General features: G+C 37.5%; 1 protein-coding gene across 15 annotated transcripts in view; it reads right to left on the bottom strand.

Annotated features, from left to right (window-relative positions):
* SETDB2 (SET domain bifurcated histone lysine methyltransferase 2) overlaps positions 1–27,880 on the bottom strand; it is a 77,212-nt gene that overhangs the window by 45,972 nt on the left and 3,360 nt on the right. For 13 of the 15 annotated variants that reach the window (XR_011569696.1, XR_011569695.1, XR_011569694.1 and 10 more), the window contains 8 exons: positions 27,391–27,744; positions 20,531–20,656; positions 19,115–19,180; positions 15,218–15,314; positions 10,703–11,266; positions 5,790–5,906; positions 2,582–2,751; positions 335–554 (listed from right to left, as the gene is read on the bottom strand). Coding sequence is in view for 6 of the 15 variants with exons in the window: in XM_070800105.1 (XP_070656206.1) it covers positions 335–554; positions 2,582–2,751; positions 5,790–5,906; positions 10,703–11,266; positions 15,218–15,314; positions 19,115–19,180; positions 20,531–20,656; positions 27,391–27,406 (1,376 nt within the window). In the remaining 9 variants the exon portion in view is untranslated. Of the gene's footprint in view, positions 1–334; positions 555–2,581; positions 2,752–5,789; positions 5,907–10,702; positions 11,267–15,217; positions 15,315–19,114; positions 19,181–20,530; positions 20,657–21,571; positions 21,793–27,390; positions 27,745–27,880 lie in introns of all 15 variants that reach the window. The other 2 variants (XR_011569701.1, XR_011569702.1) reach the window with 2 other exon arrangements.

Raw genomic sequence — 27,880 nt, 5'->3', positions numbered from 1 at the left:
ATTTAAAAAACGAAGAAAACCTTTGCAAATAAAATGGTTATAGAAAATAAAAAGAACTGCCAAAGTCATGACATCCATAAACAATCTGATTAAAGTCAAAGTTTTTAAAGATGAAGTTCCACAGATGGAAACTGAGAAAATACAGTATGTTGGTTAGATTTTTAAATTTAAGTGCCCTAGATTTCTCAGTGTGAAACTTACAACTGGGAAGCAAACTGATATACAGGAGATACAGAAGTTGGAGTGGAAAACAAGAAAGAAGAAAAAGAACTACTCTTAATTGGTATTAAACAGTATAGGTCAATCTTGACTGGGTTCCTATGATCTCACTCACGTAATAGGCTCTTTGGTATTATTATGGAGCTTAGGTGGATACTCCTGAGTCTCCATACTTCTAGGACGTGCTTCCAGTTCTATTGGGATAACTTCAACCTCACAATCTGCAACTTCTATTTTCCTCTTTCTGGAAAACATATTTTTCATAATATTCTCTTCTTTTCCATTTTCATCAATAGCATCAGGTTTCTCAGTGTCAGATCTGCTTAGTAATCTTCCTAAAAGAAAAAGTAAAAGAGCTAAATATGACAAAAAGTAATACAGTTACTAAGCAACAAAAGGGCACCTCTTCTGCTCTATTAGAACCGTGTATGGAACCTCATTTCTAGAATGAAGAGAAACATTAATTCATCCAAGAAAACTACTGTGAGAAATAATAAAAGACCAAGAAGAGACTTCGTATCTTCCAGTACATGAAAAAACGTAGGAACAAGTATTTGTCTGAAGTGGAGTATCACAGAAGACAAGAGATTCAGCTACAATATAAAACAATACAGATCAGAAAGCACTCTAGAAAATTAGAGAGGTGAACTCTAGTCTTACAATTATAGCTTTTGTGTCTAGTTATGAATGCTTTTTCATTTAAAAACTTTATTTATAAAGTGATGTATTTAAATCTGTGGTGATATGTGCCTGTTCTCTTCTTAAGCCTTAATGTAATCAAAATGTTAGTCTGAAGTTTATGCATTTTCTTTCAAGGAACTTAAAATTACAGTTAATAAGTCAAAATTAACAGCTAGATTAGAGAGATACCCTTAGGTGCATTTTCTAGCAATGCAGATAAAGTCAGTAAATGATACTTCCTGGACACCATCTGGCATTTTATGGTAAGCTAACTTTTATCAAAGAGTTATTTTGAGAAACATGAGAGACAAATGTCCAGGCAAGTTGTGCAGTATTTGTGTCTGTAAGTGCGATGTGGCAGGGATCCAGCCGTGACCGTTCTGAACTCTGAGGATTCTTGCCCTCACTAAAGTGAACCTGGAATTCCAGATGAGGAGGACTGCTCTGGTCCCTGCTGCCTGGCACATCTCCTTCAGACTGCCTTGATAGCCACATTTCACCAACCTTTCTCACTTCGTGGTACACACACAAAGTGAGGACTTTTGCCTAACACTCTGGGGTAAAAGGAAAAGACTACTAGAGATGGACCTGTCTGGGCTGTGGGCTATAGCCTGAAAGAATCAGTAATTTGCATAACCGTTAACACACAGAGAATTGATGCTTTTGAACTGTGGTGTTGGAGAAGACTCTTGAGAGTCCCTTGGACTGCAAGGAGATCCAACCAGTCCATTCTGAAGGAGATCAGTCCTGGGTGTTCTTTGGAAGAAATGATGCTAAAGCTGAAACTCCAGTACTTTGGCCACCTCATGTAAAGAGCTGACTCACTGGAAAAGACTCTGATGCTGGGAGGGATTGAAGGCAGGAGGAGAAGGGGATGACAGAGGATGAGATGGCTAGATGGCATCTCCGACTCGATGGACGTGAGTTTGAGTGAACTCCGGGTGTTGGTGATGGACAGGGAGGCCTGGCGTGCTGCGATTCATGGGGTCGCAGAGTCAGACACAACTGAGCGACCGAACTGAACTGAACTGAACACATGGTGGGGAGGCTTTGCTCAGAACATGGGCAACTCTCTATAGAATCCCTGAAATGGAGTGAACTGCCTTGACTGATTTGGAGAAGGCAGTGGGGTAACCCACTCCAATACTCTTGCTTGGAAAATCCCAGGGACAGAGGAGCCTGGTGGGCTGCCGTCTACAGGATCGCACAAAGTCGGACACGACTGAAGCGACTTGGTAGCAGCAGCAGCAGCAGCCTTGACTGAATCATCACCTAAAGGTATTCATTATAACATTAACTTTTGTTAAATTCTAATAGCTCAAGATGTTGACGAAGACAGTCTCTGACCAATAATCTTTACCTTAGTAAATCATTTATTTTTCTATTTAAAAGTTTTCTTACTTTACCCCGAAGCATCTGCAGCCACAGAGACCAAAAACACATCTCATGCAGTAACCCAAGTTTTATCCTTTAGCCTTTCTTTTCTGGAACACCTGGTACCTCTTAACGCATGTCATCCCTTCAGTGCTCAATTTCCCAGTCACTTGCCTTCCTCTGATACTCCTCCTATATTGTTGCTCTTATCCTTGCTATAAGATCTCAGTAGCCTTGACTAGTAAAATGGAGATTCAGAAATGTAGATCTTACCACAGCGTAATGTGAAAGTAAACCTTTGCTTTACCTGAATAAATGCAAACAAACGTCCCTCTGTCAATGTCATCTAGACAGCGCACTCCCCATCCCTTCTTCTCAGTTTTGAACACTTGTAGCCTCACTTGAGGTCCATGCTGGACAACTCGGTTTTGACATATTCGTCGATCACACTTGCATAATAGGCTGCATTCATAAATGCTTGTCAATAAAATATACAAGAGAAAATCAATTAGACAAATTAAAAGCAAAAGCACTTTCTATTGCTACCTCGCTAATAATCACTGAGGGAAAGAGACTAAGTGTGAAGGCTCCCAGGGCTAGACTGCCTAGTTCCCATCACAGCTCCAGCACTCACTAGCTGTGTGCCCATGGATTTAATCTCTTTGTGCTTCAATCTTCCATTTTTAAAATGGGGATTATATGGTACTACCATACAATATGGATTATATGGCATAAGGTGGTTTTGTGAAGATTAAATGAATTGGGTAAGTCAGACAGAGAAAGACAAGTATCACCTGATATTGTTTACATGTGGAATCGAAGAAAATGGTATAAATGAACTTATTTACAAAGTAGAAATAGAGTCAGAGATGTAGAAAACAGACTTAAGGTTACCACAGGGGAAATTTGAGGGGGGAAGGGGATAAATCGTTAATCAGGGTTGACATATACACACTGCTATATATAAAATAGACAACTAATAAGGACCTATTGTATAGCACGGGAACTCTACTCAGTACTCTATAATGGCCTATATGGGAATAGAATCTAAAAACAAGTGGATAGATGTATAACTGAATCACATTGCTGTATAGCCACAACTAACACAACATGGAAATCAACTACATTTCAATAAAATTTAATTTTAAAAAAAGATTAAATAAGTCAGTATTTACAAGGTGCTTGAGACAATGCCTGGCACAGAATAAGGGTTAGCTCTTTTAAAATGTCTCCCAATGTCTAAGAAGGGAAAATCTAGTAAGAATACTTTTCTGTTTGTCTTTTAGCAATAACCACCTTGAAAAGACGAAAATTCCCAATTCTCAGATGACCTCTGCACAGTGTATGTCTTAATGGGGAAATGTCTACCCAAAGTAAGCTAACCCAACAGGGGTAAGAGTCAGAGGAAAAGCAGATGAGTGTCAAGTACAGTCTGCATGTTACCTGTGTGCACTCTGACTTCCATTTCCAAAAATGATATACAGGCTTTAAAAAAAATTCTTTAATTTAGATTTTTGGTATAAGAAATTAATTCCAGCTGAACTATTTAAAATCCTAAAAGATGATGCTGTTAAAGTGCTGCACTTAATATGTCAGCAAATTTGGAAACTTGCCAGTGCCACAGGACTAGAAAAGGTCCGCTTTCATTCCAATCCCAAAGAAGGCCAATACGAAAGAATGTTCAAACTACTGTACAAATGTACTCGTTTCACATGCTAGTAAGGTAACGCTCAAAATCCTTCAAGTCAGGCTTCAGCAGTACAGGAACCAAGAACTTTCAGATGTATAAGCTGGATTTAGAAAAGGCAGAGGAACCAGAGATCAAATTGCCAACATCTGTTGTCGGAAAGCAAGAGAATTCCAGAAAAACATCTACTTCTGCTTCACTGACTGTACCAAAGCCTTTGACTGTGTGGATCACGACAAACTGTGGAAAATTCTTAAAGAGATGCGAATACCAGATCACCTAACCTGTCTCCTGAGAAACCTGTATGCAGATCAAGAAGCAACAGTTAGAACCAGATATGGAACAATGGACTGGTTTCAAATTGGGAAAGGAATACATCAAGGCTGTATATTTTCACCCTGCTTATTTAACTTATATGCGAAGTATATCATGAGAAGTGTCAGGCTGGATGAGTCACCAGCAGGAATTAAGAATGCCAGGTGAAATACCAACCACCTCAGATATGCAGATGATACAACTTTAAAAGCAGAAAGCGAAGAGGAATTAAAGAGCCTCCTGATGAGGGTGAAAGAGGAGAGTAAAAAAAGCTCTCTTGAAACTCAAAACCCAACAAAGATCATGGCATCTGGTCCCATCACTTCATGACAAACAGATGAGGAAAAAGTGGCAACACTGACAGGCTTTATTTTCTTGGGCTCCAAAACCACTGTGGACAGTGACTGCAGTCATGAAATTAAAAGATACTTTCTCCCTCAAAGGAAAGCTGTGAAAAACCTAGACAGTGTATCAAAAAGCAGACATCACTCTGCCGACGAAGTCTGTATAGTCAAAGCTATGGTTTTTCCAGTAGTCATGAATGGATGTGAGAGGTGGACCATAAAGAAGGCTGAGGGCTGAAGAACCGATGCTTTTGAACTGTGGCAAAGAATTGATGCCTTTGAATTGTGGTGTTGGAGAAGACTTGAGAGTCCTTCGGACTGCAAGGAGATCAAACCAGTCAAATCCTAAAGGAAATCAACCCTCAATATTCAATGGGAGGACTGATGCTGAAGTTGAAGCTCCAATACTTTGGCCACCTAATGCAAAGAGCCAACTCAATGGAAAAGATCCTGACGCTGAGAAAGACTGAAAGCAAAAGGAGAAGGGGGCAGCAGAGGTTGAGATGGTTGGATGGCATCACCGACTCAATGGATATGAATTTGAGCAAACTCAGGGAGACAGTGAAGGACAGGGGAGCCTAGTGTGCTGCAGTCCATGGAGTTGCAGAGTCGGGAACAACTTAGCAACTGAACAAGAACAACAAATAAGAAATTAAGCATTCAGTTCAGTTCAGTCGCTCAGTCATGTCCGACTTTTTGCGACCCTATGAATCGCAGCACGCCAGGCCTCCCTGTCCATCACCAACTCCCGGAGTTCACCCAAACCCATGTCCATCGAGTTGGTGATGTCATCCAACCATCTCATCCTCTGTAGTCTCCTTCTTCTCCTGCCCTCAATCTTTCCCAGCATCAGGGTCTTTTCAAATGAGTCAGCGCTTCGCATCAGGTAGCCAAAGTATTGGAGTTTCAGCTTCAACATCAGTCCTTCCAATGAACACCCAGGACTGATCTCATTTAGGATGGACTGGTTGGATCTCCTTGCAGTCCAAGGGACTCTCAAGAGTCTTCTTCAGCACCACAGTTCAAAAGCATCAATTCTTCGGCAGTCAACTTTCTTTATAGTCCAACTCTCACATCAACAATATTTATAAGACTAAATAGGCCACAATGATAAAGCACCCTCCTTCAAAGATATAAACACCCTGCAACAAATCCACAGCGTATCTTACCCAGTAGGTATCTGTCTCTCTAGTCTTTTATATTTATATCCAGTGGTTATTTTATTATTTGACAAGGGGCAAGTCTTGGCATTCCTTGCTGTCAGTTGAAGACATGCACATTTTGTTCTAGGAGGAAGACAATGTATGGAGAAGTCAGAATAAAAAAGCATCAAGTTAAGAGACTCTCTTGACAAAAGTATAAAGACTATAATTGTATTTAAAACAGTTGTTTGGCGCATGGACAGTCGAGACTTCTTCCCTAAATAAAATACACCTCTTTGAAAGACAACATTTACCAGAAGTTCATAAATAATTATAAACTGCCCTGTACCTCGACTTGCTCATGAAATAGTTAACTATGAGTTTTAACATTTCAAAATGAATTCCTTTCATTTCCTATTCAGCAGAAGCTTCATTGTGAGAATTTTCCCAGGTCTGCCCTCCTACAATGGATAAACTTAAACATGTCAAGCTCAGAAGAACTTACATAGTTTTGTGTATGTTTTATATTATCTCTGTCTCCAATGACATAAAAATAGATTGAGGAGACTGATGCCATGCATCCGGCTATTTTTCATAGCACTGCTAAGCAGTAAACATGAAAACCTAAAAACAAATTTCCTCTCTAACTACTGAGATGACTATCTAACATGACAGGGACTTAACACTCTATAGGCGTAAAGAACCTGGGCGTCTCAGTTACAAACCTGATGTGTGACTACTGGTTAAAAATCTCTGACTCTCATCTCCTGTGTTAAACGGCAAGTGACTTAGATTGTTTCGTCTATGATTCATTTCAGTATTTTTCTGTATATATACAATACATGTCAGAGTGGTAACTACCGTTTGCAACAGAAAAAATAAGCAATATATTGACTGACTTGAATTCTATTTACAGATGTAGAAATCTATTGTTGCTTTTTCAATATAAGTTTGTTTGCAAAGTTTACAAAGTACAGACAACACAAACAATAACAAACACTCATTTTGACCAGACAGAATCAGCTGTCATCGTTTTGTCTAGTCCTTTCTCCGATGTATATACAGCTGACCCTTGATTAGCACGGGTTTGAACTACACAGGTCCACTTATATGTGGATATTTTTCAATAGTAAATAACACAGTACTACCTCATCTACAGTTGGATGAAAACTTGGATGTGGAATTATGGATGCGGAACCACTTATGTGAAGGGCCAATTATGTTACATGTTGTGTTTTCGAGGGCTGGCACCCCTAACCCCTGCATTGTTCAAAGGTCAACTATAATTTACAACATATATACTGTATAAATGATCTTCTTTAAAAAAAAAAAAAGATAAAACTAAGCTCTTAAGAGGTTTGGTGAGGCATCCTTTATACTTTTGCATATATATTTACCCACAAACAATACAATGTATTGTTTTAAAAAATTACCATAGCTATTATCCTACAACTTGTCTTTTCATTCAATATAATGCTTTTGAGATCTACCTTCTTAACTTTTCCACAGCATTTAGAATCACAATTAAACTGCTTCTAGTTTTCAATACAACAATGCTGCAACATCCTTATTCTTATGCCCCTGTCTAAGCATCTTTTGGGTAGCAGCTTTCAAATATTTTTGACTATGACTCATAGCAAGAAATGTCTTACATTTCTAAGAAAAGATCCTACAAGAGGCATGCATATTTATATGTGTGTATATGTAAAGTAAGAAATAGCAGTCACATATAAGTACCTTATCACTGTACTTCCTGTACACATGGTACTTCCTGTACAATTTAATTTTTAAGATTCTAGTTACAGCCCTTTAAGTGATTTTACATCCTACTAAACTTAGAGCTTAATGATGCTAAAGCTGAAACTCCAGTACTTTGGCCACCTCATGCGAAGAGTTGACTCACTGGAAAAGACTGATGCTGGGAGGGATTGGGGGCAGGAGGAGAAGGGGACAACAGAGGATGAGATGGCTGAATGGCATCACTGACTCGATGGATGTGAGTCTGAGTGAACTCTGGGAGTTGGTGATGGACAGGGAGGCCTGGCGTGCCGCGTGCTGGGGTCGCAAAGAGTTGGACACGACTGAGCGACTGAACTGAACTGAACTGAAACTTAGAGCTTGGAAAACAATGCTCTAGGTAGAAAAATACTATTGCTGAAAAACAGGAGTGCATATCTTCAACTGCTGTGTAATTGTTTGAACACCCTCTTAACACCCCCACCCCCTACCATATAACTGGCTTGTTACAGAATTCTAGTTTTATATTTATTTTCCTTCAGCATTTTAAGCTAATATGCCTTTTTGTCTTCTATTTTTGATAAAAACTGCCCTGTCAATGTATTTTTTCTCTTTTCCATCTGCTAGCATATTTATTCTTTGCCCTAGATACTTGCAAAGTTGCATCATGATATATTTAAATGTAAGTTATCTTAAGATTTTTCCCTTCCTAGTACACAGTAGGCTTTTTCACTCTGAGGACTCCTATCTTTCTTCAGTTCTGGAAAATTCTCAGCTATTGTCTCTTTGAATGATGCTCTCTTCTCAGAGGTATGTTGGAATTTCTCACTGACCTTTCATATTTTTTAACCTCTAAGTTTTTTCTCCTCATATTTTTATCTCTTTGCATTCTGGGAGAACTCTTCAGTTTTGCTTTGCTATTCACTGATTGTTTCTCCAGCTATACCAATGCTACCACTTAGTCCCTCTACTTAGTTTTTTATTTCCATAACCATATGCTTTATTTCCCGTATTTCTAAATGGCTCTTTTACTTATACAGTATAGTTAAAAATAATCACCTCCTCATTCCATGGATATTAATATTTTATCTCTTTGGACATTTTAAACATACCTATTTTAAAGTCTCCTTCAGTCACATTCTACATTTATCTCTGATTCCTCAGGTGTGAACTCTGCCATTTGTTGGAACTTAGGCTGCCTTCATGATCCTAAATGCCTCTGTGTGCTCTGACTATGCGAGATTACACTTCTGTACAGGTTACTCCTGGGTGTTCCTCTACACTGGCTGCTCTGGATCCGACCTATGGGTTTCACAGCTCTAAGCCTGGTTGTTATCAATACAATTATACAATTGCAGGCCCTGTTATTAGCCAACCTCCTAGCCTTGGGTAGGTCCCTGTTTCTGCCCCCTTTCCCTGAGAGCTCGGTGCCCACTCTCCACCATGCATGAGACACGTTTAATTCCCATTCCCGTCAGGATTAGAATCCCTGGCCACAGTGCTTGTGTCCAATTCCAGATTCCCGTGAGCCTCAGCTTTTGCTTATTTTGTGACTTCTCTTGTAATTTGTGACCAAAAAAACGAACATATGTATGCTGGTGGTGCACGTTACATGGGGATTAGTTTCTATGGTCTAAGGCAAAAATCACACACCATCAAAATTATTCTTGAAAAACACCTTGTTAAACTAACCATAAAGTTCAGTAAACACTGTCCAACCCAACAGTTAGTTTTTTCCTTTACACTGAAGGAGACTGGGCTTGGCCAGATGTAGACAGGTTAGAGGCAACGCTTAAAAACAACCTGTATTTAAACAGAATAAAACTTGGCACAGTGAGAGGTTTCCTCTATGACAAAACCTAAAGCAACTGAGCCAAACTGTATTTATGTACCTCATCTCACACTCCTAACTGACAGGATGGTTAAAAACTACTATCTATACAATTTAAATTAATTCTGTTTATCTCTCTCATGCATTTTCTTTTTCCTAGTATAGGCAGCTACATTTGCATTAAGTTAAATGTACATATTGCCTAGGAAATCCCATGGACGGAGGAGCCTGGTAGGCTACAGTCCATGGGGCTGCTAAGAGTCAGCACGACTGAGCGACTTCACTTTCACTTTTCACTTTCATGCATTGGAGAAGGAAATGGCAACCCACTCCGGTGTTCTTGCCTAGAGAATCCCAGGGACAGAAGAGCCTGGTGGGCTTCCGTCTGTGGGGTGGCACAGAGTCGGGCACGACTGACTCGACTTAGCAGCAGCAGCAGCAAATGTACATATAATGCAACTCTGTTCTACCGATGCAAACCTACAAATACCAGTAAATTATACACCTTTAAAACAAAATGGTTTTCAAAGTCTTGATATATTAGAACATGTTTTCATTTTTTTATGGAATGTCAATTTTAGGATCAGGACAGGCACCATTAACTGTCTAAAAAAGGAGCAAGGAAAAGATATGTGAAAAGTAAAACATGACATATAACAGTTAAGAGCATAGGAGAAGGAAATGGCAACCCACTCCAGTATTCTTGCCTAGAGAATCCTGTGGCCAGAGGAGCCTGGTGAGCTGTTGTCCACAGGGTAGCATAGAGTCGGACACGACTGAAGCGACTTAGCATGCATGCTTGCACTGGAGAAGGCAATGGCAACCCACTCCAGTGTTCTTGCCTGGATAATCCCAGGGACGGGGGAGCCTGGTGGGCTGCCGTCTGTGGGGTCGCACAGAGTCGGACATGACTCAAGTGACTTAGCAGCAGCAGCAGCAAGCAGCATAGGTTCAAATCCTAGTGCTTAAATTTGTTGACCTTACATTTGGTTTCTCAACTTCCTCATTTGTAACATGGAAATAATATTAACTACTCCATAAGACTTTGTGAGGACTAAACAAGAAAATAGAGGGAAAGCACTTGTCACAATGTTTGGCACAGTTACACAGCATTAGCTCTAATTATTGCTATTAAGAGTTACAGTAACAGATTAAGGGAAAAACTTATCTCTGCAAGAAATAATTCCCAAATAAATAAAATAACAGGTGAAGAGTTTCCTTCCTATTGCTAAAGAGAGAGTGCATCTATTTTCAATTCTTGATGAACTGGTTTTAGATAAGACAGACAAACAAACTGATACACAGCAGCATTTCTTGACAAGTGCCCCTACATTCAGAAGATTTTTTTGAAATGCCATGTTCTTCTACTCACATGTCTATGCAGCCCTCAGAACAGTCACATGAATCAGTAAACATGTTGGAAAAGCTGTTTAGATAATATGCTCGTGGCCACATAGTCTTTCTGTACTTAAACTGTGGAAGTTTTCTATTGTCAATTTCATTACAGAAAGAAATGGGCACCGATTCCACGCCATTGCTAATATCCACATCAGAAACAATTTCTTCTTCCTTTGGGTAATTCCGAGTCAACTGAGCATAGGTATTGAAAGAAAAGTTATCTGTAAATAGAAAGTTACACTCTGTCTCAAGCAGGTAACGAAAAACTTCCTCCATGTTTCGCAGACTCCTTCCACAAGGGGTTTTATAACTCACGTGGAGTGCTGAAGAATGAGAGTTTGTCTTCGCGTGTCGTCTTTGGAAATGGCATTTGATTGGTAGCTGCAGAGGGTTTTCCCCCTTGAAGGTAAATGGCATTTTCATCAGACAGGAGCCAGAGCACTGATGCTTTTGGTAAGATAAATTGAAAGAAGATTCTTTTTCTCTAAAGTCTGCAACTTTATTTTCCATAGGGGGAATTTCCTGGTTTTCTGTAGATCTGTTTAAAATTAATTATTTATTAGAACCTCAAATTTATAGCACAATTCCCCATATTCAAAAAAAAACCACTAAGATGATATTTAATTCCTATATTAGTTTCTTCTCAGACAACATGAAAATAAGCCAGACCCTGAAATAAAACATCTATGTTTTGCAGTTATAGAAAGTTATGTAAGTGTTTTTTTTTAATCTTCTTCTGAGCACCTAATACATGGTATTTTTTTTCTAGCACCACTTCTTCAATGAGTGTCCAATAATTCAGTTCAATTCTGGCATTATCTACCTGGAGTCAGCATCAGATTCCACAAATTAAAGGGTTCAGTCCCATAAAACTGCCCCCAATCCAGATGCGAAATGCAATTTCCAGGTCACCACACTTCTGACCAATCCATGAGTTCCCACAAACTCCTCCTCTTTGTTAATGGGCTGGAAAGACTCACAGACTTCAGGAAAGCACTTTAACTACTATTACCAGTTTATAATAAAAGATGCACTCAGGAACAGCCAAATGGGAGAGAGGCATGGGGCAACGTAGGTAAGAAAGGGCATGGAGTTCCCATATGCCCGCTCCAAATGCACCCCCCTCCCAGCACCTCAAAGTGTCTGCCAACCAGGAACCTCCAAGAGCCCTGTTGCTTTTTATACTGGTTTAACTGCTTAAGCATGAAAGATTACATCACTTGCTACTGGTGATTATCTCCACCTGCAGCCTTTCTCCCCTCCCTGGACGCTGGGAGGTAGGGCTGCAAGGGCATCAAAGATTTCTTGAATGCCTGCTACGTGCCAGGTGCTATGAAAACAAAGATGAGAGCTCTGTGATCAAGGAACTTACATTCGTGGCAGAGAATTAAGTATTTATAATAAAGTATAAATGATTTTATGAATAATGCCATGTTAAATAATGTTATGGAAAGACATCTAATCTTTTATTTTTCTGATTTTAAGGTTTCTAATTTTATAATTAATTTTTTAGGTTTGAGAGTTCAATTTCATCTGGAGTTTATATTGATGTAACATGAATATCTAACTTAAATTCTCCAAATGATATCCAATTGTTCTAGAGTCTTTTACTGAATACTGTAAAGAGTCCTTTCACCTAACTTTGACTTACTAGCTTAATATCTTTAAGTTTTTATAAATACACAAAAATGTTCTCTTATTTTCTAGACTCATTCTGCCTTTCGATTGAATTCTTTTTTTTTCTTTTGGCCATGCTGTATGGAGTGTAGATCTCAGTTCCCCGATCAGGGAAAGAACCCATGTCCCCTGTACTGGGAACATGGAGTCTTAATCACTGGACAATCAGGGAATTCCCTAAGTAACAAATTTTTAAATGAAAAACATGTATTTTCATTTTCTAGTTGCTGGAACCATCCTGAAGCCTAGTTTAGATATTGTGATTTCCTTCACTAGAGCTATGAGCAGCAGCACAGTGGCCCTAACTCTATCATCTTAGCTTGAAACTCTTAACATTTTCTAAAAAAACACTATAACGTATGGATAATCCAGAAAATATTTCTATAGTGTTCATTAAAATCATTGGTTTTCTGGTAATGGCTTCTTTTTAAGAACACTATTCATCATTCTCTTCTTTTTCTCAACCATTTGCCCTTTTCTTCTACATTTTGGGTAATCTTATAGATTCCAGACTAAACCTTTGGGTTCCTTAATAGCAACTTTCACAATGAATACTTTCTTAAAAGAAAGTTTGGGGTAAAACTGATCACTGTACTACTATTTACATTAGGTAATATTTAGAATGATCTATCCATCCTTAAAGGAATGAATAAATAAAATGTATTTTCACATTATGGAAATCCAAACAACAGTTAAAGGGAATGAAACAGATCTATAACACAGCAAGCAACATGATTAGATCTCAAAACTAATGCTGAGTAAAGTAAGAAGGTACATATATGAATATTTACGTAAAATTTAACAACTATAAGTAATAGCACTAAATATTACTTATGGCTATGTAAATATTAAAAAAATGAACTAGAGAAATAACTGATGACAGTGACTGCTCATAAAGGCAGAGAGGAGAACAGAACTTTGTCAGGGTGAGAAGTCAGGTATGGCTCAAAGAGACTACAGTGTTTTGTTTTCTTTTAAAAAAAGACACTGGAAGCAAATACAATGAAATGTTAATAGCTGTTAGTTCTGGCTGGTGTTAGTATAGTTTTTGCTATACTCTTTTATATGTTCTCAATCTTAAAAATTCTCAGAAAGATAGTAAAAAATATTGAATGAGAATGCAGCTAAAAGATCAATGCAAATCTATCATATCCATGGACTACAATGCAATAGCACCTAATACATTAAAAATGAGGGAAGAAACAAAAAAAAAAGAGGTAAGGTTATGATTTTCCTTCAATAACTTCAATCTATCTTAGTAGTTTTTAAATAATACTGGGGGTACATTCCATAGTAAAAATATAGTCTATTATCCATTTTTTGCTTTGTTCTTCCATTTTGCTTTGTTTTTCCATTTAACTTCTATCTTCTTAGCCTAGTCCATTTTAATAAGTTTTTGATTTATTTACTTTGGTATTCAGTATTTCCTTCTTTTTTAAAGACTGTGCCTGGAATTACTCTTTCCTTATTATTAAGTGCCAAGTTCCTTTCTACCACTTTTTCTTATAAAGCATTATAGTATATTCTGAGCTAGGAGCACTACTATTTGTCTACCTGGGATATATATACCTTTGGCTTTATTCCGTACTTACTGAAATAAATTCTCTTAAGCTCTCATAGCTTTGTTCTTTGTTTTGTTCTAGACTAATTTACTCTTGAGTGATTTACATAGCTACGGTGTGGCTCAGAGGGTATAGTGTCTGTCTGCAATGCAGGAGACCTGGATTTGATTCCTGGGTCAGGAAGATCCCCTAGAGAAGGAAACAGCAACCCACTCTAGTACTCTTGCCTGGAAAATTCCATGGATGGAGGAGCCTGGTAGGCTACAGTCTGTGGGGCTGCAAAGAGTCGGACACAACTGAGCAATTCCACTAGGGTTGTATAACCAGTAAACTAAGTGTTTCATTTCCCTTTTCAACTTGATTTTGAACTTTAAAACAAATAAATTATGTTTCAAGCTGGGTTCTGTGGCATTCTTTTCAACAAAATGTCATCAATTTATTTCTCCTATTTTTGGGGAAGGGGAATATGAAATACTGATGATTCAAGAAGTTCTTTGTTATGAAGGGATTAACTCAGCATATTTTCAAGAGAAAAAATTGTATCTGGGGTATCCTTAGTTCTAAAGTTTATTAAAAGATTTTATTACTTACAGATTTAACAAATAACCTATGTAGAGAATTATGAACCTACATAAAATACACAACTTTTAAAACTTTTCCAGAAGGGTAGGGGAAATGGATGGTTAGAGAGTTTGGGATGGACAGGTATACACTGCTATATTTAAAATAGATAACCAACAAGGACCTATTGTAAAGCACAGGGAACTCTGCTTAATGTTATATGGAAGCCTGGATGGCAGGGAGTTTGGGGGAGAATGGATACATATATATGTATGGCTGAGTACCTTTGCCGTCCACCTGAAACTTTCACAGCATTGTTAATCGGCTATACTCCAATACAAAATAAAGAAGATTTTTTAAAAAAAACTTTTCATGGGAAAGAATCCTTTTTTAATATATTTTCCCCTGGTGGCTCAGACAGTAAAGCATCTTGCTTACAATTCGGGAGACGTGGGTTCGATCCCTGGGTCGGGAAGATCCTCTGGAGAAGGTAATGGCAACCCACTCCAGTACTATTGCCTGGAAAATCCCACGGACAGAGGAGCATGGTAGGCTACAGTCCGCAAACAGTCAGACACGACTGAGCAACTTCACTTTATCTACTCTTAGGTCAAATGATTAGCAACAGTAAATCGCTTTCTGGGAGCAAAAGCACTAACAACATAAATAAATTTAACTTCTATACATACAGAGAGGTGCAGTCTTTTGGAAAGAAGTCTTCATATGATGTCGAGGGCAATGAACTTGACTTGTTTTCTTCTGCGTTCTTGGTCACAGATCTATGATCTACATGAAAAAATTACGAACAAGTTAAAAATGAGTCACTGTAATATCTAACTAATAACTCTATTAACTAGAGATATAAGGAGCCCTTAAATCTGAAACCATTAAGGTTTCAAAATTGAGGCAAAAATTAGGTATCAACATTTTCAAAAATATTAAGAAAATAAGATAGGATAAAATAAGACATAGAAGAAATTTCTACTGCAGAAATTCTAATTTGGCCCAAACTTTATCTGAATTTTAATCATCCTTTAAAGCAAACATCAAGTATCCCTATTTCTGCTTGTATTTTACAGAAAAAATAGTGTAACTCTCAGAGACTCTATTAAGGTAGCAAAATAGGAAGCCTTTACGTTTCTCTTGCTTTCTCATTATTCTATTACTTTCTATTTTTGTAGAAGAGGGAAAAGTATTTGGGCTGCTCTTTTTGTCTTTTCATTTGTTCATTCATAGTTCTCTTAGTCTCCCTTGTATCTTTCTGCACTTAATTTCATCTTGAGCCAGGGTGTCCCTGGTTCGTTCTTGTCGCTGTGTTTTCCAACTTCACCTATTCTTACTCTCTAACATGACTTCACTACACAAATAAGCTATGCAGTTAATGGAAAAAAGTCATAGATTTCCTGCTCTTATTTTGGGAAAAAAAAAAAATGAATATGCAGAACAGTCTATGTTTGTTTTTTAAAAAATTGTTTTTAATCATGCTTTTTCCTATGCAGTGGTAGACCTTAATAAAAAAGTGATTCTCTTCCTGCCTTATTATTAACTTGCACTGGTCCTTCAGTGTAGACCAGTCTTATTAAACAGAAAAAAAAAGTTTAAGAAAATAAAAGAATAGTTTAAGTTATAATCCAGGGTCATGTGTGTAGATGCATGTGTCGCTTCAGTCATGTCCAGCTTTTTGTGACCTTAGGCCACCAGGCTCCTCTGTCCATGGCATTCTCCAGGCAAGAATACTGGAGATGAATACAAGAATATTTGCCATGCTCTACTCCAGGGGATATTCCTGACCCAGGGATCGAACCTGCGTCTCATGCTTCCTGCATTGGGAAGCAGGTTCTTTACCACTAGTGCCACATGGGAAGCCCTAATCCAAGGTCATCCTTGGCTAACTGGAAAGCAAATATCCCTCTTTAGTTACTGAGGTAAAAAAAGAAGATTTAAAATCTGATAGATGAAGAGAGCTACAATAACTGATTAATAAATAAGTTTCGGCCAGTGGCTAAGACTCTGTGCTCCCAATGTAGTAGGGGGCAAAAGTTCAATCCCCGCTTGGGGAAGTAATAACCCAATGCCACATGGCACAGCCTTTAAAAAAAAAAGTAAGTTTTTCAAATTAAGAATTTCTGATTTTTCCCAGGAAATTTCTTTGAATGAGCCATATAATGCCATACTAACAGATAACAAATATAACAAAGGTATATAAGCATAGTCAGAAACAACATTTACCAAAAAACATGGAGATTTTATATTAACCATTAGATAAGAGGAGAAAGGAGAAATAATTTCTTTCAAAAAAACAGTATCCAGTTCTTTGTATAGGGATCAGATCAAATCAGATCAGATCAGTCGCTCAGTCGTGTCCAACTCTTTGCGACCCCATGAATCGCAGCACGCCAGGCCTCCCTGTCCATCATCAACTCCTGGAGTTCACCCAGACTCACATCCATCGAGTCAGTGATGCCATCCAGCCATCTCATCCTCTGTCGTCCCCTTCTCCTCTTGCCCCCGATCCCTCCCAGCATCAGTCTTTTCCAATGACTCTGTATAGGGTCATTGTATAGGGACACAGCAAATATTTATAGAATTATACACAAGCAAAGAAAAATCAAACGTAAATTAGTGGTTTGGGGAGTTCAGGCTGGATCTGGGATGGCTTGTTTTGACCTCAACACCAAGTCCTTTTGTTTCTCCCAGTCTTAGTATTCCTTTTAAAATAAATACTAATATGAAACCTAAAGTTTAATAAAGTTACTATGAAGTGTTTAACCCCTACATTTGCTAGTAATGTCACTACATAATTCCCTGATTACTTTAAAAACATTTGCTAGCTCTACCACTAGCAAACATATACTTCTATTTTGATAAATTTATTATACTTCAGATGAACATATAAAAATATGAAACCAGAATACTCTGCATTTCTACTAATGAAATCACTACTTTAAAAGAACCAAGACAAAAACCCAACTTACTTTCTTTTACTGGGGAAGATTATTTAGAAAGAAAAAAGCTGTTTAGAATTATTTCTTCTTACCACCTCTTGCACTTATAGGGTTCTCTCTTAGAAAACTAATCTAACCCCTTAAGGGTATGTTGATTCTAAGTACTACTGTAGGCCACTGGGAGAAAGACTGTTTTCTTGAAAGAATGTACTCTCTTCTGAAACTTTACATTAGCGACTGAAACTGAAAACATTTCTGAATAACAAAACCTTTCTTTAAAATAAACTGATGCATATACACAATGGAGTATTACTCAGCCATTAAAAAGAATAATTTGAATCAGTTCTAATAAGGTGGATGAAACTGGAGCCTATTATACAGAGTGAAGTAAGCCAAAAAGAAAAACACCAATACAGTACTGCATATATATGGAATTTAGAAAGATGGGAACCATAACCCTATATGAGAGACAGCAAAAGAGACCAGTCTTTTGGACTCTGTGGGAGAGGGCGAGGGTGGGCTGATTTGGGAGAATGGCATTGAAACATGTGTAATATCATATGTGAAACAAATTGCCAGTCCAGGCTCGATGCATGATACAGGATACTCGGGGCTGGTGTACTGGGAAGACCCAGAGGGATGGTATGGGGAGGGAGGTGAGAGGGGGGTTCAGGATGGGGAATATGTGTACACCTGTGGCAGATTCACGTTGATGTATGGCAAAACCAAAACAATATTGTAAAGTAATTAGCCTCCAATTAAAATAAATATATATTTTAAAAAATAAAAAATAAACTGATGATGTTAAACCATATTTTCAGAGATTTAAAACTCTAAGGCTCCAAATTATGACAGTTAAAATGATTACAATCTGTTGAAAATATTTAGCAGTATTAAAATTTAGAAAATGTACTTCCTCAACGCTTTAGCAAATTAGTGATAGTCTAAGATTTATAAGCTAGTGATTCTGATAACTTTTTAATTAAAAAGTTTTTAAATTGAAGGATAATTGATAGACAGTGTTGTGTTTGTTATATAGCAATGTGACTCAGTTATACACACACACACACACACACACACACACGTATGTTCTTCTTCATATTCTTCTCCAATATGGACTATTATAGCATATTGAACGCAGATCCCTGTACTACACAGTAGGACCTTGTTTTTTACCTACAATAGCTTCTCAATTTTTCTTTTTCTAATCCTAGTACATCATCTTTGTTCAATTCCTTTAAAGTTGATACACTGATGTTCTAATAATAATCTAGAAATGAAAAAAGTTTCCATCAATTTATCTATACCAAAATATATCTTTCTAGCATTGTTCTTTACACAAAGCAGGTTTACAATGGTTTGGAGTCTTGGATTCTGTTTGTGCTTCTTATAGGAGAAGCTTTTTTGAAGAAGAGATACATTTGTTCTTCCTGAGAGGTTTAATAGAGTGTGCATTTCCTATCTCTGGATGGGCAGGACTTTTCATTGACTAGGAACACATGATTTCCATAACTTACCTATATGGATCCTGCAGTTTTATCTTAAACTGTCTTTGCTTAATGCAACATAATTAAGGCTGGCTTGCTTCAAAGCAAGAAAACAGCAGAGAATATTGTAGGTTAGGATTAGAAATGTACATACCCTTTATCAATGTTGAATTGTGGTTTATAATTGCATCTTTTACTAGAATCATTGCTTGGATGTATTCTGTTAAGGAAGGGAAAAAAGAATGAAAACAATCAGCAGCAGCATCACCTTTATTCAAGATGTCAGCTCCTGTGCTATGCAATTCACTGACACATACTTTATCTCATTCAATCTTTGGAACTCCTCTGAGAGGTTTTTATGAGTATCTACTTTAAAGACAAAGAAATTTAAAAAAAAGAAATTAAAAAAAAATAAATAAAGACAAAGAAATTGAAGCTTAGAGGTTAGTAGCTTACTGTTTACTTCAGGTCAATCAGATAGGAAGAGGTAGAAGTGAATTCAAACCTAGATATATTAGATTCATGAAGGAATGAGAATATTAAAATGAAAGACAGTATTAATTTTGTAGACAAACACACAACAGATTAATGTCATAGAATATCCAAAAAGAATTAAGAACATCCTGGGGAAAACAAAGAATAGGAGGGGGGAAATTTTGCTTGAAAATCATGTATTCTGATGGAATGAAGGAAGTTTCCATATAAAAGTCTATATTCTACAACTACCTGGGCTGAAGACAAACAGAAAAAATAAAAACCTGGATGACTGAACTGACTGCCTACGTAAAATACAAGGTTTGCTCTCTGAAGACTACTAACGCAAATGCTGTTTAAAGCAGGCAAAACATATCCATATATGTCTAAGCTGTCTCTGAAAGATTGGGTGATGGATAATCTGTTGTATTTTTCTGTATGTACCAAATGTTCTACAAGGAGCACATACTAGTTTTGTAATACACCCCTTCCACCCCCGCATAAAGATAAAGTGAGGAAGAGAAAAGTAGCCTGAAATAAAGAGAGATTTATTTATCTATTCATAATTTATTATTCAAAATAATCATCTTCATCCACTTTTACAAGTGTTCATGCTGTGCTATGCTAAGTCACTTCAGTCGTGTCCGACTCTGTGTGACCCCATAGACGGCAGCCCACCAGGCTCCCTCATCCGTGGGATCCTCCAGGCAAGAACACTGGAGTGGGTTGCCATATCCTTCTCCAATGCATGAAAGTGAAAAGTGAAAGTGAAGTCGCTCAGTCGTGTCCAACTCTTAGCGATCCCATGGACTGCAGCCTACCAGGCTCCTCCGTCCATGGGATTTTCCAGGCAAGAGTACTGGAGTGGGGTGCCATTGCCTTCTCCGACAAGTGTTCATAGTATAAAAATGAGTTTTTATAGAAACAGAGCATATACACAAAAAAAGCAAACAGAACTGATGTTAGGTTCTTAGAAAACAAAAGAAAATATTTTGACTTTTAAAAACAAATAGCAATACTGGAATTAGAACTAAACTGTATTACCAGTGGGTAATATTTAGCATTAAATGTGTTGAAAGTTTTTATTGCTTCATACCTTTATTTGTGGCAGACCCATCTTTGATCTTTTGTTTCAGTGACTGCAGCACATTTTGCACTTGTTCAAATATGAAATCCACTTTCCCATCATCTTCCAGCTCCATCCAGAAACTTTTTGCATCACCTAAAGAAAAAACAGGTGAATAGCCTAAGAGCTCAACAGACATAGACTGTAAATTTTCTAAGGCACATGCTATTAAAAATCCACCTGGTTTCTAAATAAAATCAAGATTTAATTGGGCTATTACTTTCCTTCAGGAAAAAGATTTTCGTCACTGTTTCTTCTTTTCTCTTTTGGCCACACGATCTTAGTTCCCTGACCAGGGACGGGACCCGGGTCCTTGGCAGTGGAAGTGTGGAGGCCTAACCACTGGAGTCCTTGGTCACTATCTCTTTAGAAAGAATGAAAAACAAAGAAGATGACCTAGGCATCTCCCTTATTTCTGCTAATGAAAAAAAAAAAAGTGTTGAAAACGTTAGTGAAACTATTTCTTGACTGGAAAACAGAAGGAATGATTTCATTCTGGGGTGGAAGCGGGCGTACTTATGGACAACTATACATTTAAATTTTTTCAAGGATGTAACCTCCAATAAGTATGCGAGTGGATGGTTTCTGAATGAAACATCTCAACAAGTGTTGAAATAATGAAATATCTAACACTGATGCTTTTAAAAATATCTTGGCTATCAACTTTTTAATAGTTATGTTGACTGAAGAAAAACAATCTAAAAGCTGCAAATTATGTTTTATTTGGGGAACTACTGAGGACTACAGTCTGGGAGACAGCCTCTGAGATAGCTCTGAGAAACGGCTCCCAAGAGGTAAGGGAAGAGTCAGAATAAACAGTTTTTGCTGAGAGGTAAAAATAAAACATGCAATTAAAGACTGAATGATTACTGCCAATCACAAAGAACAGACGTCTCAATTTAACGATGTTAGTGCTTTTTTACGTCTAGGGAGATACAAGAGGCTGGGCTCACTGAAATTATTCTTCGGATATGCATCTTAACTATCTACGTCAGTATCTAGTTTTTCTACCTTCTGAATTCTCCTCAGGGAGTGCCACTAGGGCTGCATGTAGATGTTGGCTTGATGGCAGGCAGCACTCATTATCTTCTGAAGTGGCAGGCAATATTTTTTGTTCACAGTGACATGAGGCAAAATAATGTTTAAAGCTTTTATAAAGTTATATAGATAAACCAACATTTCAGATGCTCAGCAAACTAACACTGTAATTAAAAATTTCCATCCTTTCACAGCTGAAAACAGAAATGTGAGAAATGCGATGAAAATAAACTGACAAAAGTCAAATCTCACACCATGTTTAAAAGTAATAAAAATACCCAAAATGTTAAACACAAATTATTTCTAAAATAGATAACATTAATGTATAAAATGCTTAAAATGAATTGGACCTTAAGCAAAGGAGGAAATGCACTGTAGACAGGTCACTTGAGAAGCCACTGGGAGGATTAATGAGCCGACAGCACAGTAAGTTGACCAAAAAATACATTTTCCTTCATAAAATTTAAACCCAGAACCTCCCAGTTAGTAACGGTGGGGAATTCTTCAAAAGAGGCTTAGACTTCAAAGTCCCAACTCTCCCTGGCAGTCATCTTACCCAAAGGGGACCTCTGGCTAATGAGGGCCGCTGCTCTCCAGCAGCCTCAGGAGGAGCACTGCTTCCCTGTTAACTCTCTGGCCTATTGTGTACTACACAAGACTAAGCCTACTTTTAATTCCCCAAAGCACAGTTCAGACAAAGGTTTCAACACTTAAAAAAAGAAACACAATGTGAAAAGGCAAAAGGGATGAGAAATGATGTTTTAGAGAAAGGTAGGGGCTGTTACAAGGAGGGCCTTGTGTGCCATACTAAGCAACCTTATTTTTACATGGAAGGCAATGGGGAGCCACTTAAGAGGCTTAAGCATCTTATCATTATGTCATTAATTTGTTTTTAAAAATCTCACTCACGGGGCAGTGGGAAAAGGGAGTCAAGATTGATTTCTCTGTTTCTGATTTGGTCAACCATATGTATAATACTGGTATTATTTGCAATAGTGAATAAAGGTAGAGCAACAAGTGAGAAATTCAAGCAGCGTAGGTAAAGTGGATATGTAGGTTCCAGAGTAAGATCTGGTCCAGCTATACAAATTAATTTTGGAGTCAATAATACAAAAATTCTTGATTGAAGCCACAAAGGAGATGTGATTAGAGAGAATGCGTAGAACGAGAAGGGTTTTCTGTAAAACATCAACATGTAAGTGATGAGAATAAGAAAAAGGAATCATGGAGACTGAGAAGAAATATAGGAGCAGATACTTGAGTTGAAACTCAAATCAGCAAACTAATACTGCTGCTACTCGCCTCTAGAAATGAAGAATATCATCTTACAACTCCACTGTCTATCCAAGCTTGCTCCATTATTCAGCTAGATATTAAGATTTATTGCAAGAACATAATCATGAAGAGGTATGCACCACTGCAAAGAAGGAAGACAAGCAAACTATACAGTTATACTGTATGTCTTCTAATCTCACATGAGCTAGAAAGTCTTTGTAAATAGGCAACACTTATGAATCACATTGACCTGAGCTCATTTAGCAGATGAATATTTATGAACTGCTTACTAAACACATTGATAATGACCTAGGTACATGTATATGTATGTATTTATATTTCTCCATCCATTCCTTGAAGAGCTTCAGGGCAGTGGTCCAGAGAATCTCTAAGACACCTTCGAGCCTGTTATTAGCAAAGAATAGTTTATGAATTCTTGGATATTGGGGCTTCCTTGGTGGCTCAGATGGTAAAGAATCCACCTGTGATGTGGGACACCTGGGTTTGATCCCTGGGTGGGGAAGATCCCTTGGAGAAGGGAATGGCAACCCACTCCAGTATTCTTGCCTAGAGAATCCCCATGAATAGAGAAGCCTGGCAGACTATAGTCCATGGGTCAAAAGAGTCGGGACATGACTGAGCGACTAAGCACAGCATAGCACAAATCCTTTCAGACAATACACTAGGTCAAACTATTTTAATAGTAATACATTATTTGCCTTTTTCTTCCCTATACTGACATTAGCTGATGGTTCAAAAGCTCTGGTGAATAAAAGTGCTGGAGCCTTAGTGTGAATCAAGGCAGTTGCACCAAACTACCAGTAAGCCATTGTATTGTTTACCACCAACTTCACTCAGGGTCCTTGATCAGATCAGATCAGATCAGATCAGTCACTCAGTCGTGTCCGACTCTTTGCGACCCCGTGAATCGCAGCACGCAGGGCCTCCCTGTCCATCACCAACTCCCAGAGTTCACCCAAACCCATGTCCGTTGAGTCAGTGATGCCATCCAACCATCTCATCCTCTGTTGTCCCCTTCTCCTCCTGCCCTCAATCTTTCCCAGCATCAGGGTCTTTTCAAATGAGTCGGCTCTTCACATCAGGTGGCCAAAATATTGGAGTTTCAGCTTCAACATCAGTCCTTCCAAGGAACACCCAGGACTGATCTCCTTTAGGATGGACTGGTTGGATCTCCTTGCAGTCCAAGGGACTCTCAAGAGTCTTCTCCAACACCACAGTTCAAAAGCATCAATTCTTCGGTGCTCAGCTTTCTTTATAGTCCAACTCTCACATCCATACATGACCACTGGAAAAACCATAGCCTTGACTAGGTGGACCTTTGTTGGCAAAGTAATGTCTCTGCTTTTTAATATGCTGTCTAGGTTGGTCATAACTTTCCTTCCAAGGAGCAAGTGTCTTTTAATTTTATGGCTGCAATCACCATCTGCAGTGATTTTGGAGCCCAGAAAAGCAAAGTCAGCCACTGATTCCCCATCTATTTGCCATGAAGTGATGGGACCAGATGCCATGATCTTCGTTTTCTGAATGTTGAGCTTTAAGCCAACTTTTTCACTCTCTTCTTTCACTTTCATCAATAGGCTCTTTAGTTCTTCACTTTCTGCCATAAGGGTGGTGTCATCTGCAGATCTGAGGTTATTGATATTTCTCCCGGCAATCTTGATTCCAGCTTGTGCTTCCTCCAGCCCAGCATTTCTCATGACCATGGAAAACCATTTTTACTTAAAAGAAACACTAATAAAAATTATGGTTTTCTGACTGGGTGTTTGGTACACATTTTCTCAAACTTGAAGTACAAAAGTAATGGCAGTCATTGCTAATGATAAAATTCAAGCTACCAAATTAAAATTGAAAATTTAGAAAACTTGTATCTGCCATAAGTTTGAAAGGTTCTCACTGATTCATCAATTTTTGATGATTGATAGCAATATTAAGAAATGTAATTTTAAAATATTGTGATTAAATGTGTCAACATTTGGAAAAATCTGCATAATTCATTGCACCAATGCTTTCCAAGTGGCTAATGCATGATGTTATAAAATCATACATGTGTAAGAGACCCATTCAAAGTGCAAGACAAATCCATGGATTTTAGTGTAACAGTGTAAAGAAAGCTCACTGATAGGAATTCAGATTCCACACTATAACTAACCTTGAAGGAATGACTACTTGTTGAGTTTTGTAGTTGTATCAAATAAAAATTTCCATCATCATCTGAGAGGCTATTAAAAACTTGTCTGTGTGAAGCTTCGTTTTCTTTATATATTTACCCCAAAGCCTCATATCACAACAGACTGAAGGCAGAAGCAGATATGAGAATCTCTCTTCTATTAAGCCAACTATCAAAGAGATTTGTAAAAATAAAAAACAGTGGTTTTCTCACTGATTTTTTTGTTTCAGAAAATAGTTCTCTCTCACGTAATTTATATTAACATGTTGGGTTTATTATTTTAAAAACATAGGTCAATTACCATTTTTGAAGCTTCTCAATTTCTTAATATAGTAAATATGAACAGATATGAACCACATAAACAAAAGCTACTGAGGGTTTTAAATACTTTTAAGAGTATAAAGTAGTCCTGAAACCAAAAGAAGGCTTGAAACCACTGGTCTAAATAACTGTCCAGTGAATTAGGTACTACAATCTTTGTAACAATTCACCTATTACACACATGTTAAAGGGTAGTGAAACCATTCTGTACGCTACTGTAACGGTGTATACATGACATTATGCATTCATCAAAACCCACAGTACTTGAAAGCACAACGAGGGAAGCTTAATGTATGCAATATCATTTAAGAGGTCAGGGATCCCAGGAAGGCATGTATACACAACTCTGCTGAAGGGCTGGGTGGAAAAGATGCTGATTGAAACAACTTTGGAAATAAGTGGACTCTAAAACTACCGGCAAAAGGAACTTGCACAAGCACTGAGGTTTCCGACCTCGGAATCAGTATATACTTCTGATACTGCTATACATATATATGGGAATTAAGCAAATAAACAAGTGGATAACAGATAATGGGAATTTACGGATAAGCAAGGAGACTAGGTTAGCATACCCATGTGGTAATGGATTAGAGCCAGAAACATCAGTATAAACTCATGTTTAACTTAGTATAGTTAGAGATGGTTACATACAGAAATATTTATAGATACGTGCAAATACAATTTATATATATCTTGCTCTGTCAGTTGAGAGGGCCTATAATCAAGATACCCCAAGAGCAACAAACACACCTACTGCCCAGATCTTGGTTTGTAATACCATCCTCCAATAAAAGGAACCAGGTAGGCTCATTCAAGAAACAGCTCATTCTAGGAAGATGGCAGGAAATATATGAGATCAACTTGGAGCATCTTTTAGTACCAGAAAATAAGAAAGTGCTAAAAACCAAAAACAAAGAACAAAACAAAAACCAACTGCACTGATGGGGTATGTCAAAGGGGGAGGAGCCTGACTGAAAGAGCTCCAATGCCCAATCCTGGGATAATCTGAATAACAAAATAAAAAAGTACTGGATTATAACCCCAAATATAAAATATGTATCCAAGAATCTATACTGATATAAATACATGACTGAATAAATACATAAATTGGGGAGAGGAGACCAATCTCTCTTGCAGAAGAATTTTGAATAATAGTGTGAGTATCCTGCTCTCAAAGAGGAGGAGTATGACTTTCCACTCCTTAAGTATGGGCTGTACATAGTGATTTCCTGTCAAAAAGTAAGTAGGGAAATGGAAGGAAAAAGAGAGCAGTAATTTACAGTGGAGAAATCACTGAACATGATGTCAGCCAGGCTCAATATCAACAGGTGAGAAATCATGTTGATAACATGCACCCTTGACATTATGTGGTAAAAAATGACACTTTACCTCTATGGTCTTTCTCCCCCAAATAAAACAACCCCAGGTCTAATCATGAGAAAAAGAAATATCACTCAATAATTCTGATAGAGGGGCATCTTATAAAACACTTGGATACAAAATCTTACAAAAACAATATGTCTGAGAAACTGTTGTATCCAAGAGGACCCTAAGGAAACATGACAAGTAAATGTAATGTGGTATCCTGAATGGGACCCTGGAATAGAAATAGACATCATGTAAGGAAATAAGAATAAACTATGAACTTTAGTTAACAATAATGTGTCAGTAACAATAACTGTAACAAATGTTATCAGCCAAATGTTAGATTTTAATCATAGGCAGAACTGGGTGCAGGGAACTCTGTACCAGCCTTTCAATTTTTCTGTAAAGTTTAAAGTTTTCTAAAAAAATAAAGTATAGTTTTTAAAGTACATTAAAGTACTGACTAAGCATTACAGATACATAATTAATTATAAAGTCCAAACTGTTGTTCCACGAGAATAAATCCTTAATTGTAATTCAGGAAAGTCACGTGCAATGAAAAAACTTGAAAATTCGACAATTCAACTTCATTAAGTAGTCTATATACTTTTAAACATAGTTTAACAATGGTTTTTCAACCTACCATTTTTTTCTCCCATCTTTTGGCGCTGCTAACAAACATCAAATTCTTTGAAATTAACTTTATCAAAGAACTGAATCACTTTGATTGTAGAATATAACTGGAATCCAACTGTGGTCTCTGAAATTTGCAGTACTCAAAGAAAATATATTATACTGTTTTAAGCCGAATATTCTTTGACACCTGAATTTTAAACAGTGCTTGAAGAAACTTTCAGAAATGATTACTAGTCCAACTTAATGATCACTCCATGAATCCTTATCAAGTGAATACATACAGTTGTATCAGATCATCAACAGTATCTTTTTAAAAACAAAAATCAACTCCATCTTTTGGTCCATGAATACATGAAACATTCTGTAAGGAAACAATAAGGAATGGTAAATGGCATATTTGAAAATAATAAAATATATCAGAAAAAAAGGGCTGTTGTAACAATAGCTCTATCTTTTAAAATAGCATGAATCATGAAAAAAGAATACATATTAACTGG

Source organism: Bos indicus, chromosome 12 (genome assembly GCF_029378745.1).
Source record: "Bos indicus isolate NIAB-ARS_2022 breed Sahiwal x Tharparkar chromosome 12, NIAB-ARS_B.indTharparkar_mat_pri_1.0, whole genome shotgun sequence".
NCBI classification, from domain to species: domain Eukaryota; kingdom Metazoa; phylum Chordata; class Mammalia; order Artiodactyla; family Bovidae; genus Bos; species Bos indicus.
Note: the sequence above shows the minus strand (reverse complement) of the source record. Positions and strands in the feature narration are given on the sequence as shown.